A 14610-nucleotide genomic window follows, 5' to 3' on the forward strand; every position below is an offset into this window, starting at 1 on the left:
ATATTTTAAAAAACTAAAAGTTTGTCGCATTTACTTCATAAATTTTAAAATTTAACAATTTTTTCCCACCCACTCACCAAAGGTTTAAAAAATCACAATTTTTCTTATAAAGTTTCAATCTCCTCTCTCTAGTGACAATCCTTTATTCAATCATCAGTGTTCTCCTTCCCAATTGGTTTACTTCTCCCTCTCGATCTTTCTGTCTCCCTTCACTAGCCATCTTTATTTGGTTGTTTTTGTCTTTAACGAAGATGATAGAGAAATTGTTAAGACACATTGGGAGGGAAAGAGAAGCTGTGAAGGGGAGAAGAAGCTGATGTTCAAAGAAGGGATTGTCATCAGAGAGAGGAGATCGAAACCCTAAGGGAGGAATTGTGATTTTTCAAACCTTAGCTAGGTGGAGAGGAGAATTGTTAGATTTTTAAATTATTGAGGGAAAATATGATAAATTTTAAAATTTTCTAAATATTTTTATTAAATAGCAATTTTATTCTTAACAGTAACTATACAAATTAACAGATTAGTGGGTGTTTAAGATTTTTAAAATTAATAAATGAAAATTAAAAAAAACACATCTTTATGTTGGAATAAGTCATTTGGCCTACTGATAATAATAAACCACCTAGTAGAGTGCCTAAATAATAAATTGCACTCTTTATAATAGAAGCTAATTAAATTGGGTTACCCTTAAAAATCAAATTGAGTTAAATTTAACTTAAAAGAAGTTTGATTTAATTTGATTCACTTATCAAATGAATGATTTGATTTTATTTAAATAATTATTAAAATAATATCATCTTGTTTGATAATATTTTATAATAAATAATGAATTTAAATTATAAATTTAAACTGAATTTTAAATTTTAAATTTTTAAATATGAAAACTAAATCAATATTTTTAACTTTGGCTCCATGAATTAGAAAAAATTTATCTTTCATTCGCAAGAATTGCCAGTAGAGAATGATCGGACTCGACCCAGCTGGTATCACGCGGGAGACAACACACCCGTCTAATCGCCTAAATACTAAAATGCTCCACCACCGACATTCATTTTCTTCCTTATTATAATCTTCCTTTCTGATACCCCACTTAAAGAGTTGCCATAACTAATGATTCACTGGCATCTTCGTTTTTCCCCTCTTAATTTTTCCCTCCCTGCCTGCCTCCCTCCCCTTTAAAAAAGTCTCTCTATACTCTTTCTGATGCCCCACTTAAATACTTGCCATAACTCATGATTCAATAGCATCTTCGTTCATCTACTCTTAATTTTTCTCCCCTTCCTTCCCTCTCCTTTAAAAAAGTCTCTCTCTACTCTTAACAACAATACCCTTTTCCTCAAAATGCCGTTAAACTTGGCGTTGGCGCTGAGTTCACTTGGCGCCTTCTTATGTCTCACCCTTCCTCTTTTTGCTATCATTGTCAAGGCTGAAGATCCTTACAGGTTCTTCAACTGGAATGTCACTTACGGAGACATCTATCCTCTTGGTGTTCGTCAACAGGTGTTTACCACTGCTTTATTTTCATTGATTTGTTGATCTGTGTTGGCTTCAACTCGATCTAATGGCGGTGGCAATGGTACTTGTGTGTTGTGTTGCAGGGTATACTCATAAACGGGCAATTCCCAGGGCCAGATATTTACTCCGTTACAAATGACAATCTCATTATCAACGTCTTCAACAGTCTCGACGAGCCTTTTCTCATTTCCTGGTAATAATATCAACAGCTCTCTCTTCTTGTTTCTCCCGTGATGAAACATTACGCGTAATGTGTCCCCATAAAAGACAAATCTACGCTGCTCATTTCTAATTAAATACATTGCCTATGTGGGTTTATCTTTTCGTAATTTTAGGCGCAAGACGGTAGAATAATGTAAGCTTGTTTTTTCCTCCGTGGTCAGACTCAGAATTTAGATTTACCATTGGTGAGTGTCTGACAGCTCTGATTCGCTCGCACACATTAAATTTTATGGGCTCCGTGCCTCGCCCTTTCTTTCACTTCGTAAAATGTGATGTTGCATAAATATGGTTGAGGTGATAATTCCAGTCTGTCTTGGTAAATCTAACGGAGAAAATATTTCTTAATAAAAATAGGAAAATAAATAGAGGTAAAAATAAAAAAATATTCACAACTAAGGATAGGTTACAAATAGGGATACACGTGTCTTTTGATCAGCTTACATCTATTTTTATTTTTTATATTAATATATTTATTTAAAATATTAATATATTTTTATAATTTTAAATTATTTATATTTTTTAAATTTATTTAGTTTTTTATTATACATATTAAAATAGTTAATATATTATATTTGTGATATTTAAAATAATAAGTTTATTTTAATTTTATTACTTAATATATTTTTATCATATTTAGAGGGTATAAATAAAATATTTTTTTTTTGGGTATAGAAAGAGATTTTTTTTATAAGACTAGAAAGAAGATTTTTCTTTGTAGAAAGGGGACGAAGAATCATTTTCATCTTTATAACAAGAACAGGTTAAAAATGAGAATTAATATCTTCTACAGGAATAAGGGCGAGGATTGAGATCGCCTCCCACTTCTTCCCGTTGCCATTTCTAAGTTCTGGGTGTTTGGATCGGATATTCAAATTAAAATAATCATAGTTTTTGTTTTAAAGTATAATTGATTCGGTTTGAGTTTGATCTATTTGAGTTAAATTTGTTTAGAGTTTCACTTTTACTAATTCGAATTTAATATATATATTTTTTTTTGAAGAGAAGAATTTAATATTATTTAGTTCGTTAGCATTTGAGTCAACCAGTTGAAAGTAAATTATTGTGAAATCACACAGAAAATCAATAAAAACAATAGAGGAAAAGAACAAGCAATTCACCATGATTGATCCCCTCAAAAGTAGGATTATCTTAATAGAATGATGTGTTTTGCAAACCGATGTTTTTGTTATTAAGAGAAATTCTATTAAAATTTTTATTCCCAAGTTTCATAAGTTAAACTATTTACCAACCATAACCCCACTAATTGGGTGATGAGACCTTTGGTATAAAGAGGATAGGTAAACTAATCATTGGGCAGAATGAAATGCTGTTATGTGTAATCTAACTAATTTAGATCATTCTGGTTGTGATGTGGGCCGCTTCAATTTATTAGCTGTCTTCCACTCAGAAAATTTAGAAGAAATATCAGGGAATATGGAGATATAATTGTTGTTTTATGGTCAACTTACCATGTGCCAGTGCCAGTGCCAGTGCCGGTGGGTTTGGGCTTGAGGCAGGTAGTGTCGCATCCAGCTCACTTAGTCATACCGAGACAACTGGCTGGACTTATAGGTAGAATTAAATTCGCCTATTATATTGATGGGATGAGTAGGTATATTTATCAAGAATGAATACTATAATCAATAAAATAAATAGTAATGTCATAGAAAAATTCAAATTAAACTATTTAACAAAAATTTTAACTTATTTGATTCTAATTAAGTCAAACATTAATACAAGCCGAGCTAGTCTACCTTCCACGAGGCTTGGGTTAAGCAAAATCATGTGGTCAATTAAAATGGTCACTGTTTTTATTTAATTTTTTGGCCCTTGTGAATTTGAAGATTTTACTTGATATCTTTTATTGCTTTTTTATTTCTAATTCTTTTTGGAAATTTATTGCAGGAGTGGAATTCAGCAGAGGAGGAATTCTTATGAAGATGGTGTATTCGGAACAACTTGTCCTATCCCTCCAGGGAAAAACTTCACATATATTCTTCAAGTGAAGGACCAAATTGGGAGCTTTTATTACTTTCCTTCACTTGCATTCCACAAGGCTGCTGGTGGTTTCGGAGGGATAAGGATCCTTAGCCGTCCCTTAATTCCAGTACCCTTTTCGGATCCTGCTGGCGATTACACTGTGCTTATCGGAGATTGGTATCAGAAAAATCACACGGTAATGCATCACTATTCACTAATCACCATTTGTGTTTGTTCTTGTAATATGCTTTTTTAAATCAAAATATTTTTGAAATATGGTTGAAATTGTTGCAATCCCAAATATAAGGTATGAAACTTAAATCTCACATAAAAACACATAAATTTTATAAAATATAAAATTTTAATTAGAGTTAGAAGTAAAATTGTTATTTGGCAAAAAAAATTTTAAAAGCTAAATTTTTACCATATTTTCTCCCTCAATTTGAAAATTTCGTAATCTCCCACCACTGCCCTTTAAATTTTTCTTCAAAGTTTGAAAAATAAATTATTTCATTTAGGTTTTTTCTTCTTCCACGATGATTTTTTTTAACTATTGGCTAACCTTTCTTTTTTTTTTTCCCCTCAATTGGTCGCCTCTTTCCATCTTTCATCAGAGACTGAGATCGATGGTGACGGTTAGGAAGAGTGAGTGGTTGGCGGAGAAAAAAATTAGAGAGAAATAACAATTTTTCAAAATTTGAAGGAATTTTTAGGGGGGGTGGGGAAAAATATGTGATTTTTAAATTGAGAGAGAAAATGTGATAAAAATTTAGTTTTTAAAATTTTTTTGTTAAATAATAATTTTATTTTTAACTCTAATTAAAATTTTAAATAAAAATTATTTATAAATAAATTTTTAAAAATTTTAAAATTAAAAGGTGAAACTTTGAAATTTTACATACGTTCGGCGGGAACTAGTCTTTGGGCCTTGAAATTAAGGTCTTTCAGAGCTGGTTTTTGGCCCAGTTGTGCTGTCTCCGTCTCACAATAACTTCCCCTTAATGTTACTTTTTTAAAAGAACTACGAATTTATAAAAGCGATAAATCATAAATGTCACTTTGAAGCCAGAGATGATCTTTTCTCTCCTTCACTCAGATATAATCAGTATTTGATTATTTTAATTTTTATCAACGTTAAATATTATTTTATCTTCAAATTTTATTATACTCATTTAACCTCAATTTGTAAAAAATTTAAATTTAAATGTAAAACAGTCATGATAAACATTTACTGTAGATGACCTTTTAATAAGTTGGAATTATATTATGATTGTGTATTTTGATTTAATCACACTATTTTTATGCGTTTTCAATAATGTGATTACAAGTTTGGAATTATTTGAAGATAGGGTTAGAGATTTATTTTTCTAATTGAATATAAAGGTATATGAACATTATAGAATTAATAATTTATACCCTAAAATATAAACAAAATTTATTTCATCTCACCAATTTAAAAAATTTTGTTTATAAAACTGAAAAATATATACTTTAATCATTAAAAATAACATTTAACTTTTGACCAAAGTTTCAGTTTCAGAAGTTGAAATTTATTGATGTGGCATGGTTGGATGGAAACTATTGATTCTCCCTATTTAAAAGCAATAACTCATCTATTTATTTATGCGTACTTCTTGTCATTTGCTTTGATCCAGCGTACCTTGGTTGATGGAGGTCAATAAAACCGGTCATCTGATTTTCTAGCCCCATCTGCGAACCAAGTTGAAAAGTGGCTTTGTTTTGTTTATTTGAATTACGTTTTATCTTGCTGAAGTCAAATCTGATTCACGGATAATGAAATATTATGCATGGATGTGCAGGACTTGAAAGCTATTCTAGACGGTGGCAATCAGCTTCCTTTCCCTGATGGGATTCTTATAAATGGGCGAGGGTCGAATGGTTACTCTTTAACTGTTGAACAAGGTATATATCCAATGGTTAAATCTAGTGCTGTGAACGGGCTGTCCCAGGTCGGGTCATGCCAAAATTTGCAAGGTCCACTGAAAGGCAGGCCTTAACGGACCGTATTGGTTCATAAAATTTGAAGGTTTGGGGCATGACACACACCTTCGTAAGCTTTTTGATAGGCCAACCTGCATGTTTTGTGGGTTGGCCAGCACAGCCCATAACCTTCCTGTGAATTGTTGACACTGCCTGCAATATTAGTAGACCTTGGCAGGAACCTATGCCACCTCTAATTAAACCCAAATAAACCTTTTATATTTGTCACAAATGCAAATTAACTATATTATCTACTACAGGGAAAACTTACCGGCTCAGAATATCAAATGTTGGACTGCAAAATTCACTCAACTTCCGCATTCAAAACCATAAAATGAAATTGGTAGAAGTTGAGGGAACCCATACACTCCAAACCACCTATTCCTCGCTTGATGTTCATGTGGGTCAATCATACTCAGTATTATTTACAGCTGATCAGCCTGGACAGGACTATTATATTGTTGTTTCTAGTCGCTTCACTTCCCAAGTCCTCACCACCACTGGCGTTCTTCACTATAGTAACTCTGCTGGCCCAGTTTCTGGCCCTCCCCCAGGTGGACCAACCACCCAAATTGACTGGTCTCTCAATCAAGCCCGCTCTATAAGGTATTTCTGCTCCAGGATATCTAGATTGTACATTCTTGTGCTAGCAAAATGTTGACATATATGCTTCATTTCAGGACTAATCTTACAGCAAGTGGACCAAGGCCTAACCCACAAGGCTCATACCACTATGGTCTTATAAATACTACCAAAACTATCAGGCTTTCAAGTTCTGCTGGACAAGTTAACGGCAAGCAGAGATATGCAATTAATAGTGTCTCCTACATTGCACCAGACACTCCCCTAAAGCTGGCTGACTACTTCAAAATCGACGGCGTCTTCCGTGTTGGAAGCATCCCTGACAATCCTACTGGTGGAGGAATTTATGTAGACACAGGTGTTATGCAAGTTGACTATAGAGCTTATATTGAAATTGTCTTCCAAAATGATGAGGACATCATCCAGAGCTATCACCTTGATGGTTACTCTTTCTGGGTTGTTGGGTAAGCACTAGATTTACATGTATAAATCAAATGGCTTCACTTTCCAAATAGTACTGATCACAGGCTAGATTTTTCATTCATTTCCTGATATCAATACCGTGTAAATTATTATGCAGTATGGATGGAGGGCAGTGGACATCCGATCGTAGAAACGAATACAATCTCCGAGATGCAGTTTCACGCAGCACTGTTCAGGTAACAATATTTTCTTCTTGGTTTTGTAACATAATAATGTGATTCCGAATTTTTTTTTTTTTAATTGAAGGGATCAAACTCTGTTTCAATTGAATGTTATAATTTTTTAGATTTCCCTATTAAATTAACTGAATTTTTTAATTTTTTTACAAAAATATCAAAATTTTAATATTTTTTATTGAATGTATTGAATAAACATAATTAAATTTATTTATTTTATTTTGAAAGTAAAATGATTAGATTAGTACTTTTTATAGAAAATATTAAGAAAATCCAAAAGTTTAGTCTCTTCATAAAATAAAAAGGAAAGGTGATAGTCCCAAATCAAAATTAATCAAATGTAGATGAACCGATATTGTAACTTTTAATGTTTCATTATGCAGGTGTATCCCAAGTCATGGACTGCCATTTATATGGCAATGGATAATGTAGGAATGTGGAACTTGAGGTCAGAGTTTTGGGCTCGACAGTACCTTGGACAGCAATTTTACTTACGTGTTTACACAACTTCAACTTCACTAAGAGATGAATACCCAATTCCAAAGAATGCACTTCTGTGTGGAAGAGCAGCTGGTCGACGAACAAGGCCTCTCTAAACAGCATAAAATAATGGATCCACTGGTGCGTAGGCAAAACTTGTCTAGCTTAGGGTGGATTAGAGTAGAGTTTTTTTTCCATCTAATCTCATATTTGATTTGTTGTTTAAGCTTTTTTGAAGTGAGAGGCATGCATTATTAGAACTGTGAATGACCCCAGCTCAGGGTCACATTCTTTTTCCATTAAAATTGTCTATCAACAATTATATATAAATATTATTATGGTCTTGTCTCCGGTAAAACCTGACTTTGAACCGGCCAATGATTGGACTGTGATTTGATTGACTTGATGTATTAGTGATATTAACATAAGGTAATTAATAAATTTTAGTCACACTTAGTATAATGTTTTAGGAGCATTAATATGCCGGTTAGATCGATTTAACTTAATAATTAAATTGTGATTTAATGTTATTCATTTTTAAGTCAATTTAATTGAACAATTAAAATAAATAATATTTATGAGTTAAGCCAAATTTATCATCTATTTCCAATTAGACCAATTGATACAACCACCATTATGTAATATAGATCCTTGTGTCCAGAGGCCATTCAAGATACTAAAGAATATTACTTATCCAAATAGATAATAGAACAAGAATATGATTCATTAATATTGACCATCCAATCTATCGGATTTATTTAGATACAAGATTATATTTATTGCAAACATTGTAATATTTTCCCAGCTTTAATAAGAGGAGAGTTTTTGAGTTCTCTGTTTGTATTTTCAAAGTTACCAAGAATCATTGGTCACACCATTTTTTGAGGGCGCACGATTATCTATGGTTCATAAACAAATATTCTAGAGGCAAGTTTAATCTCAAAGGGTTTTTCTTTAAGCCCTAGAAAGTAATATTCACATTTCTTTTTTTCGTAATTTCACTAAATTGGATTAGCTTTTAAATCGCAGTTGTTAACTCTTGTCTATATATGGTACAAACATTGTTTTGGGGATAGACTTGGTTTTGATTGAACAAAGGTTTATGAGTTGATCAGCTTAAACAATAAGTTAAACTAATGATATGAGTATCATATATAATATGTGACATTGGCATAATAAATTAGACTAATCACATTCAATAAATCTAAAGATTTAGTTTATTGTTAAACTTTCATTTATTAAATTTTAAAAATTTACTTATTAATAATTAAATATTAACCAATAATATTAAAAAAATTAAAATTTTATTTATTTTTCTTATCAAAATTTTAAAAATTAATATTTTTTTAATCTAAATTTTGAAAATTTAACTTTTTTTTAAAGTGTTTTTTTTTTATTCTCTTGTCATTGGACTCCGCCTTACAACGATTCTCAATTTATGAATGTTTAAACCAATCTTTTCAACCAATTTATCAATAACTACTCCTCTATCCTCCCTCAATTTCTATCAAAACACTAAGGATAGTTGAACCGATGTGAAAATGTCTTGCATTTTAGAGTTTGTGTTCCGAACTCCAATTGCTTCGTCTCTTCCTCAGTTACTGTGTTCAATCCGTCAAGGTTAGGGTTCCGTAAGGTGCATATTTTGTGATGAAGTGAAGTTAAAAGGAGAGAATTTTGGAGGGAAAAGGAGATGGGATGTATTTTTGAAAAATAAAGAAATATCAGATGGTGCTGGTCCATTGAACTCGGGAGACTTCGATAACAAATTAAAAGAAATTGTAGAGGATAGGTAAGGATATTACACTACTAGTTCCATACATAAATTATAAGCTCGTTCTAGCGGATCCAATCGGACGGTCCCTACTCCAAGTCTTTTTGTTAATGATCATAACTTACAAAGTCAAAGTCAATATATTAATGAACGTCAAAGCTGAAGCGCAAAAACTACAATAAGCACTGCAACACCATATCACAATAGTTGTTTCATAGAACAAATCCTAATAACGCAGTCTAGCTACTCACGCCCTCTCCAATTTGCTACCTAGCAGCCAATCGTCTCCGTCTTTAAGATCAGGTAACGGCTTTCTCATCTCTGGCTTTTCAAGGTTTCTTCATATTATTTTGGGAAAATGTTGAATCTAGCACGGTTAGTGAGAAATTTTCTATGCATTTCTGTTATATGTTCGTATGTTTACATCAGTATTTAAGATCCGATTAGTTGTGGTTCTCGGCTTACGATATTTTGTGTTCGTGATTTGCTTGTTTCAGGTTGATTAATATTTTAGCGTATTCTTTTTCAGTTTGGTTTAGATGGCGGTATGTCGGTTTCTGAGAACTTTTCAGTTGGAGTTTTATTTAAATTTGTTTATAATGTACGCTGCGTATGTCTTATTAGGTCGAGAGGATTTTTAAAGATGAAGCCAATGAAGAGAAAGGAGAGCGCGCCAGAATGGTGAGCATTGGATATTAGGGTTTTAAGTTATGAATATTGGAGTTTGTTAGTATTTATTTTCCACTTGTTTAGAATTTTGTAATGGTGCTGCTGCTGAGTTTAATGACTCTGATATTGCGTTTTGGCTGTTGTAGATACTGCTGTTTAGTTGGAAAGAGCTAAATTAATCTAAAATGATGATTAAAATTTTCCTTATTTTCTATAGTGTCAATATTCATCATGTTTATGTTTTCTCTAGGCTTCATTCGTTGGTGCAATGGCAATCGCTGACTTGGTTAAGACAACCTTAGGACCAAAAGGAATGGTTAGCTCTCTTACTGCCTTGATGTGCCGCAAACTAGAAGGCTTCAGTTGTTACTCTTATCCTTTACTTGATTATTTATCTTCATGTGGATAAAATATCTGTGTAGGATAAAATTTTACAGTCGACTGGCAGAGGACGTGAAGTCACTGTTACAAACGATGGGGCCACTATACTTAAATCTCTACATATTGACAACCCAGCAGCTAAAGTCCTTGTTGGTATCCTAATTACAGTATTTTTGCTCTGATGGCTGGTTGAGTTTCTTTATACTATTTTATTTTGGAAGTTATGCATACTGTAGCGGCATCTATCTGACAAAACTCTTTTGCAATTTGCTTTACCTGCGGAGTAGTTACTTGTCACTCTTAGAATGAATAATTTTCTGCCTTTTCTGGGTTATAATCCTTAATTCAAGAGTCAGACATTTCCAAAGTTCAAGATGATGAAGTTGGCGATGGGACAACTTCTGTTGTTGTTTTGGCTGGGGAGCTTCTAAGGGAGGCAGAAAAGCTGGTGGCTGCTAAGATTCACCCAATGACTATTATATCAGGTTTTCACTAGGCTTTTCTTGCTACTGCCTATTCCCAATTGGGGTTCTAATAAAGCTTATTATACATGTTTTTATTGAACCAAAATATTTTTTTTGCAACATTCTATTAATGTAAGGTCAAATAATTTATTAGCTGTATGTGGTCATATATCTGTTATGTTTTCTTTTTAAATAATTGATATCTCTTGAGCTAACTGTGCATCTTGTTTTTGTATTGCTAATAATATGTGGTTTTTTTCCAAGGTATGCTATGTTGATGATTTTTTTAACATGTAGGTTTCCGAATGGCTGCTGAATGTGCACGTGATGCTTTGTTGCAGAAGGTCATGGATAATAAAGAGGATGCAGGTGATGATTGTGTATGCTGCATGTACATATTCACTTATCAATGGGTTATTTCTTTTTCTGATTACTTGTCAGTATGAACTGTTCTAGATATTGTTTATTGTGCATGAGATTAGATTCATTAGGTGTATTTCTGCTCTCAAAATATCATGAAGGCCAGCATAGGCGATGATGGCTAGAAAATTTATTGTATTGTGTTCATGATGCTTGATGATACTGGATTATGCAGAAAAATTCAAATCAGACTTGATGAAAATTGCTATGACTACTTTGAGCTCCAAAATTCTCTCACAGGACAAGGAACATTTTGCACAATTGGCTGTTGATGCTGTTATGAGGCTTAAGGTAATTCTAATGATGTACTAATAAAGCTCAATGAAAATGTTCTGCTGGTGCTCGATTATGGTAGTCACTTGAAATTGAAGCTAACTACATCTTCTTGCTCTTGATCGTGTAATTTGAGATGTTCTGCAAGGGTGGTACACATACTTGGGCTGTATGCATACACATTCATGCACACATCTTAATTATTTGTTTTAGCATTTTCTTAAATGCTTCCATGCCATTGTGGCACAAACTGAGAACAGAAAAGCCAGAAAATAAATGTTTCTGATAAACAAGTTTGCTTGGTTCAGAAGAATTACAACTGAAATGCATACACTTTAGTTATTGTGCTTGATATGCCTGTGTTACATGTGTCCCAAACCAGTAAATTATTTGTTTACAATTTTTAATCATAATAGATATTTTTGCTTCTCATAATAATAATGTGAGGGTTTTCATTCTGCTTTTGTTTGCTTCCACCTTTGGAATGTTCCTTTCCCCACCATATTTAATGATTTACGTTGGATGCAAAGAGTTATTTTACATATTTTGTACAGACCCATTCCTATTTTGTATGTACTTTTTGTTAGAAGAGATTTTCATGTATGATCTACATTTAAAATCTATTTTGGTATGGTCTGACAATGATGCTGTAAATTACAGGGCAGCACAAACTTAGAGGCCATCCAAATTATCAAGAAGCCTGGAGGATCACTAAGGGATTCCTTCCTAGATGAAGGGTGGGGTACATAAACTTAAAATTACTTTGTGCAGCTGGTACAAGTCTTAGATCTAACTGAACAAAAACGAAGAAGCTTATGACTCTGTTGTTATTGATTATAAATTGAATGAATTTCACATATATGCTGCAAATCCTACGTAACCTACTGTGATTCTATTTGATTTTTTTTTAATCAATATAGTTTTAAGTTTGGCTTGCTTCACTTAATCAATAGGTATGGCTAGTTTAATAATTTAAATGTGCATGCCTTGGTATAATTTCATTCATTGCATGAGTTTGTGAATAACATCTAGTAGATCTCTTATGAATTTTAATGCTTTTGTATTTGCTTTTTCAGATTTATTCTGGACAAGAAAATAGGAATTGGACAACCAAAGCGCATAGAAAATGCTAAGATATTGGTGGCAAATACTGCAATGGATACAGATAAAGTGAAGATTTATGGGGCACGCGTTCGTGTTGATTCAATGGCCAAGGCGGCTGAGATAGAAGGAGCTGAGAAACAAAAGATGAGAGAAAAGGTGCAGAAGATAATAGGTCATGGGATTAACTGCTTTGTCAATAGGCAATTGATTTACAATTTCCCAGAGGAACTCTTTGCAGATGCTGGCATACTTGCAATTGAGCATGCTGATTTTGATGGTATAGAGCGATTGGCTCTGGTAACTGGTGGTGAAATTGCATCAACCTTTGACAATCCTGAGTCAGTTAAGCTTGGGCACTGCAAGCTCATTGAGGAAATCATGATTGGTGAGGACAAGCTGATCCACTTTTCTGGTGTCGAAATGGGTCAGGCCTGTACCATAGTATTGAGAGGTGCAAGGTACATTTTCTCAACATATATATTTTGTTCTTTCCATGCTTGCATATTTCCTTCGATGATCTATATTATGTGTGTGCACACTGAGCCTATGTCAGTAGATAATTTTGCTTTTTGTTTCACTTGTTTTGTCTCTCGCTTTTTCTATTGTATGCATGTGTATTTTATCATGTATTGTGGAATTATCAATTTGCTTCTTTCTACCATATATGTTCTACTTAAGTAATCTGATATAAGATGGTTTCATCTCCTGTAATTATGCTGTTTAAAACCTTATTCTTGGGTGGCAATTTTTATGTTACACAAAATAATTCAGACCCTTCCATTTCCATCTAAGCAGAAATGGAAAAAAATAGTTTTTTCTCAGGGATTTAAGCTGAAAATGGCTGTTATTTGATAGCATCATGTTCTTCCTTCTATTTTACTGTTAAGATAGTAGCAGGTCTGAAGATATCTTTTGTGCATGTTTGTGATTGCTTTCAGTCTGTATTCTATAACAATTCCTAAATCCATAGTATGCACAGTCCCTTTCTTAACATTTCATGCTGAACATGGAGCCTGAGCTGTTTACTTTTGGCAGCCATCATGTGCTCGATGAGGCCGAGAGATCTCTGCATGATGCCTTATGTGTTCTATCCCAGACAGTCAATGACAGCAGGGTTTTGCTTGGAGGTGGATGGCCTGAGATGGTGATGGCAAAGGAAGTGGATCAGCTGGCAAGGAAGACTCCTGGGAAGAAGTCTCATGCCATTGATGCTTTTTCACGGGCACTTATTTCCATTCCAACAACCATTGCTGACAATGCTGGTCTGGATAGTGCTGAGTTGATAGCTCAGCTGCGTGCAGAGCACCAGAAGGAAGGATGCACTGCAGGGATTGATGTTATATCTGGATCTGTAAGTACTGAAATCAAAATATTTACACTTACTATGCTTTGTGTTTGAAATGCAATGTATATGCTCTTTTTTATGGGCATTGCACCATTTTATGTGTCTTAATTGTGGGACCTCTGAGGACGGTGCACACCTTCTGGGACATTGTCTATCTGGCCTATGATATTCTATTTCATTGTTATTCTAGTTGGTATACAATATCACGAAAAGTGTTGTCACTAGGATGAACAGGATTACTGGAGAGACAAACGAACCAAACTCCAGCTGAACTTTTGAACTGGAACTCCAATTAGAATTTGGCTGGTTTAAGCCAAACATGGATTTGGATTTTTTTTTTTTTTTGGTCCTTTTGATAATGAAATCAATATTTCAAAGTTAAGCCCTTCTTGTTTATTAGTCCATAATCCTGACATGTGTTTGCTGTTGGTCTTCTTACAGGTAGGAGACATGGCTGCGTTGGGAATCTCAGAAGCGTTCAAAGTTAAGCAGGCTGTACTGCTCTCAGCAACTGAGGCTGCTGAGATGATTCTTAGAGTCGATGAAATCATCACCTGTGCCCCAAGGAAGAGAGAAGATAGAATGTAAACATGACTGATTATTTAGCGATAAAAGGACAATGTTGTAATGTTCCAACCAATTTTTGGTTTCTTGCTGTGTGATTGAGTATTATTGTACTTCTTCTAGGATGGATTTTAATGGGGTTAAGTAGGAGAAGTGGAAAAGCTTTTGTTTGTTCAA

The 14610-nt window shown here is 33.5% G+C and overlaps 2 protein-coding genes across 2 annotated transcripts; both read left to right on the forward strand.

Moving 5' to 3' along the window:
- Positions 1 to 1055: 1055 nt before the first annotated feature.
- LOC123203293 (L-ascorbate oxidase homolog) lies at positions 1056 to 7797 on the forward strand. Its single transcript, XM_044619610.1, has 8 exons — positions 1056 to 1500; positions 1599 to 1708; positions 3643 to 3913; positions 5538 to 5640; positions 5979 to 6324; positions 6399 to 6764; positions 6881 to 6959; positions 7343 to 7797. The coding sequence occupies exons 1-8, from the start codon at positions 1342 to 1344 to the stop codon at positions 7553 to 7555; spliced, it is 1647 nt and encodes a 548-aa protein (XP_044475545.1). The 5' UTR covers positions 1056 to 1341; the 3' UTR covers positions 7556 to 7797.
- A 1583-nt stretch (positions 7798 to 9380) lies between these two features.
- On the forward strand, positions 9381 to 14610 carry LOC123203521 (T-complex protein 1 subunit beta-like). The gene is made up of 12 exons (XM_044619905.1): positions 9381 to 9516; positions 9711 to 9758; positions 9838 to 9894; positions 10133 to 10198; positions 10305 to 10416; positions 10620 to 10748; positions 11025 to 11096; positions 11323 to 11438; positions 12081 to 12157; positions 12497 to 12982; positions 13560 to 13875; positions 14311 to 14610. Exons 2-12 carry the CDS (start codon positions 9753 to 9755, stop codon positions 14455 to 14457), a joined length of 1584 nt encoding a protein of 527 aa, XP_044475840.1. The 5' UTR covers positions 9381 to 9516; positions 9711 to 9752; the 3' UTR covers positions 14458 to 14610.

This window comes from Mangifera indica, chromosome 19, assembly GCF_011075055.1.
Source record: "Mangifera indica cultivar Alphonso chromosome 19, CATAS_Mindica_2.1, whole genome shotgun sequence".
NCBI classification, from domain to species: Eukaryota; Viridiplantae; Streptophyta; class Magnoliopsida; order Sapindales; family Anacardiaceae; genus Mangifera; species Mangifera indica.

What these genes read in the sequence shown, in the direction of transcription:
- LOC123203293 (XM_044619610.1), top strand. Translation starts at nt 1,342, where the DNA reads ATGCCGTTAAACTTGGCGTTGGCGCTGAGTTCACTTGGCGCCTTCTTA. An exon ending in CTCTTGGTGTTCGTCAACAG is followed by an intron (nt 1,501 to 1,598) that starts GTGTTTACCACT and finishes GTTGTGTTGCAG; the next exon opens with GGTATACTCATAAACGGGCA. An exon ending in GGTATCAGAAAAATCACACG is followed by an intron (nt 3,914 to 5,537) that starts GTAATGCATCAC and finishes ATGGATGTGCAG; the next exon opens with GACTTGAAAGCTATTCTAGA.
- LOC123203521 (XM_044619905.1), top strand. An exon ending in AAGGAGAGCGCGCCAGAATG is followed by an intron (nt 9,895 to 10,132) that starts GTGAGCATTGGA and finishes TGTTTTCTCTAG; the next exon opens with GCTTCATTCGTTGGTGCAAT. An exon ending in GGATAATAAAGAGGATGCAG is followed by an intron (nt 11,097 to 11,322) that starts GTGATGATTGTG and finishes TGGATTATGCAG; the next exon opens with AAAAATTCAAATCAGACTTG.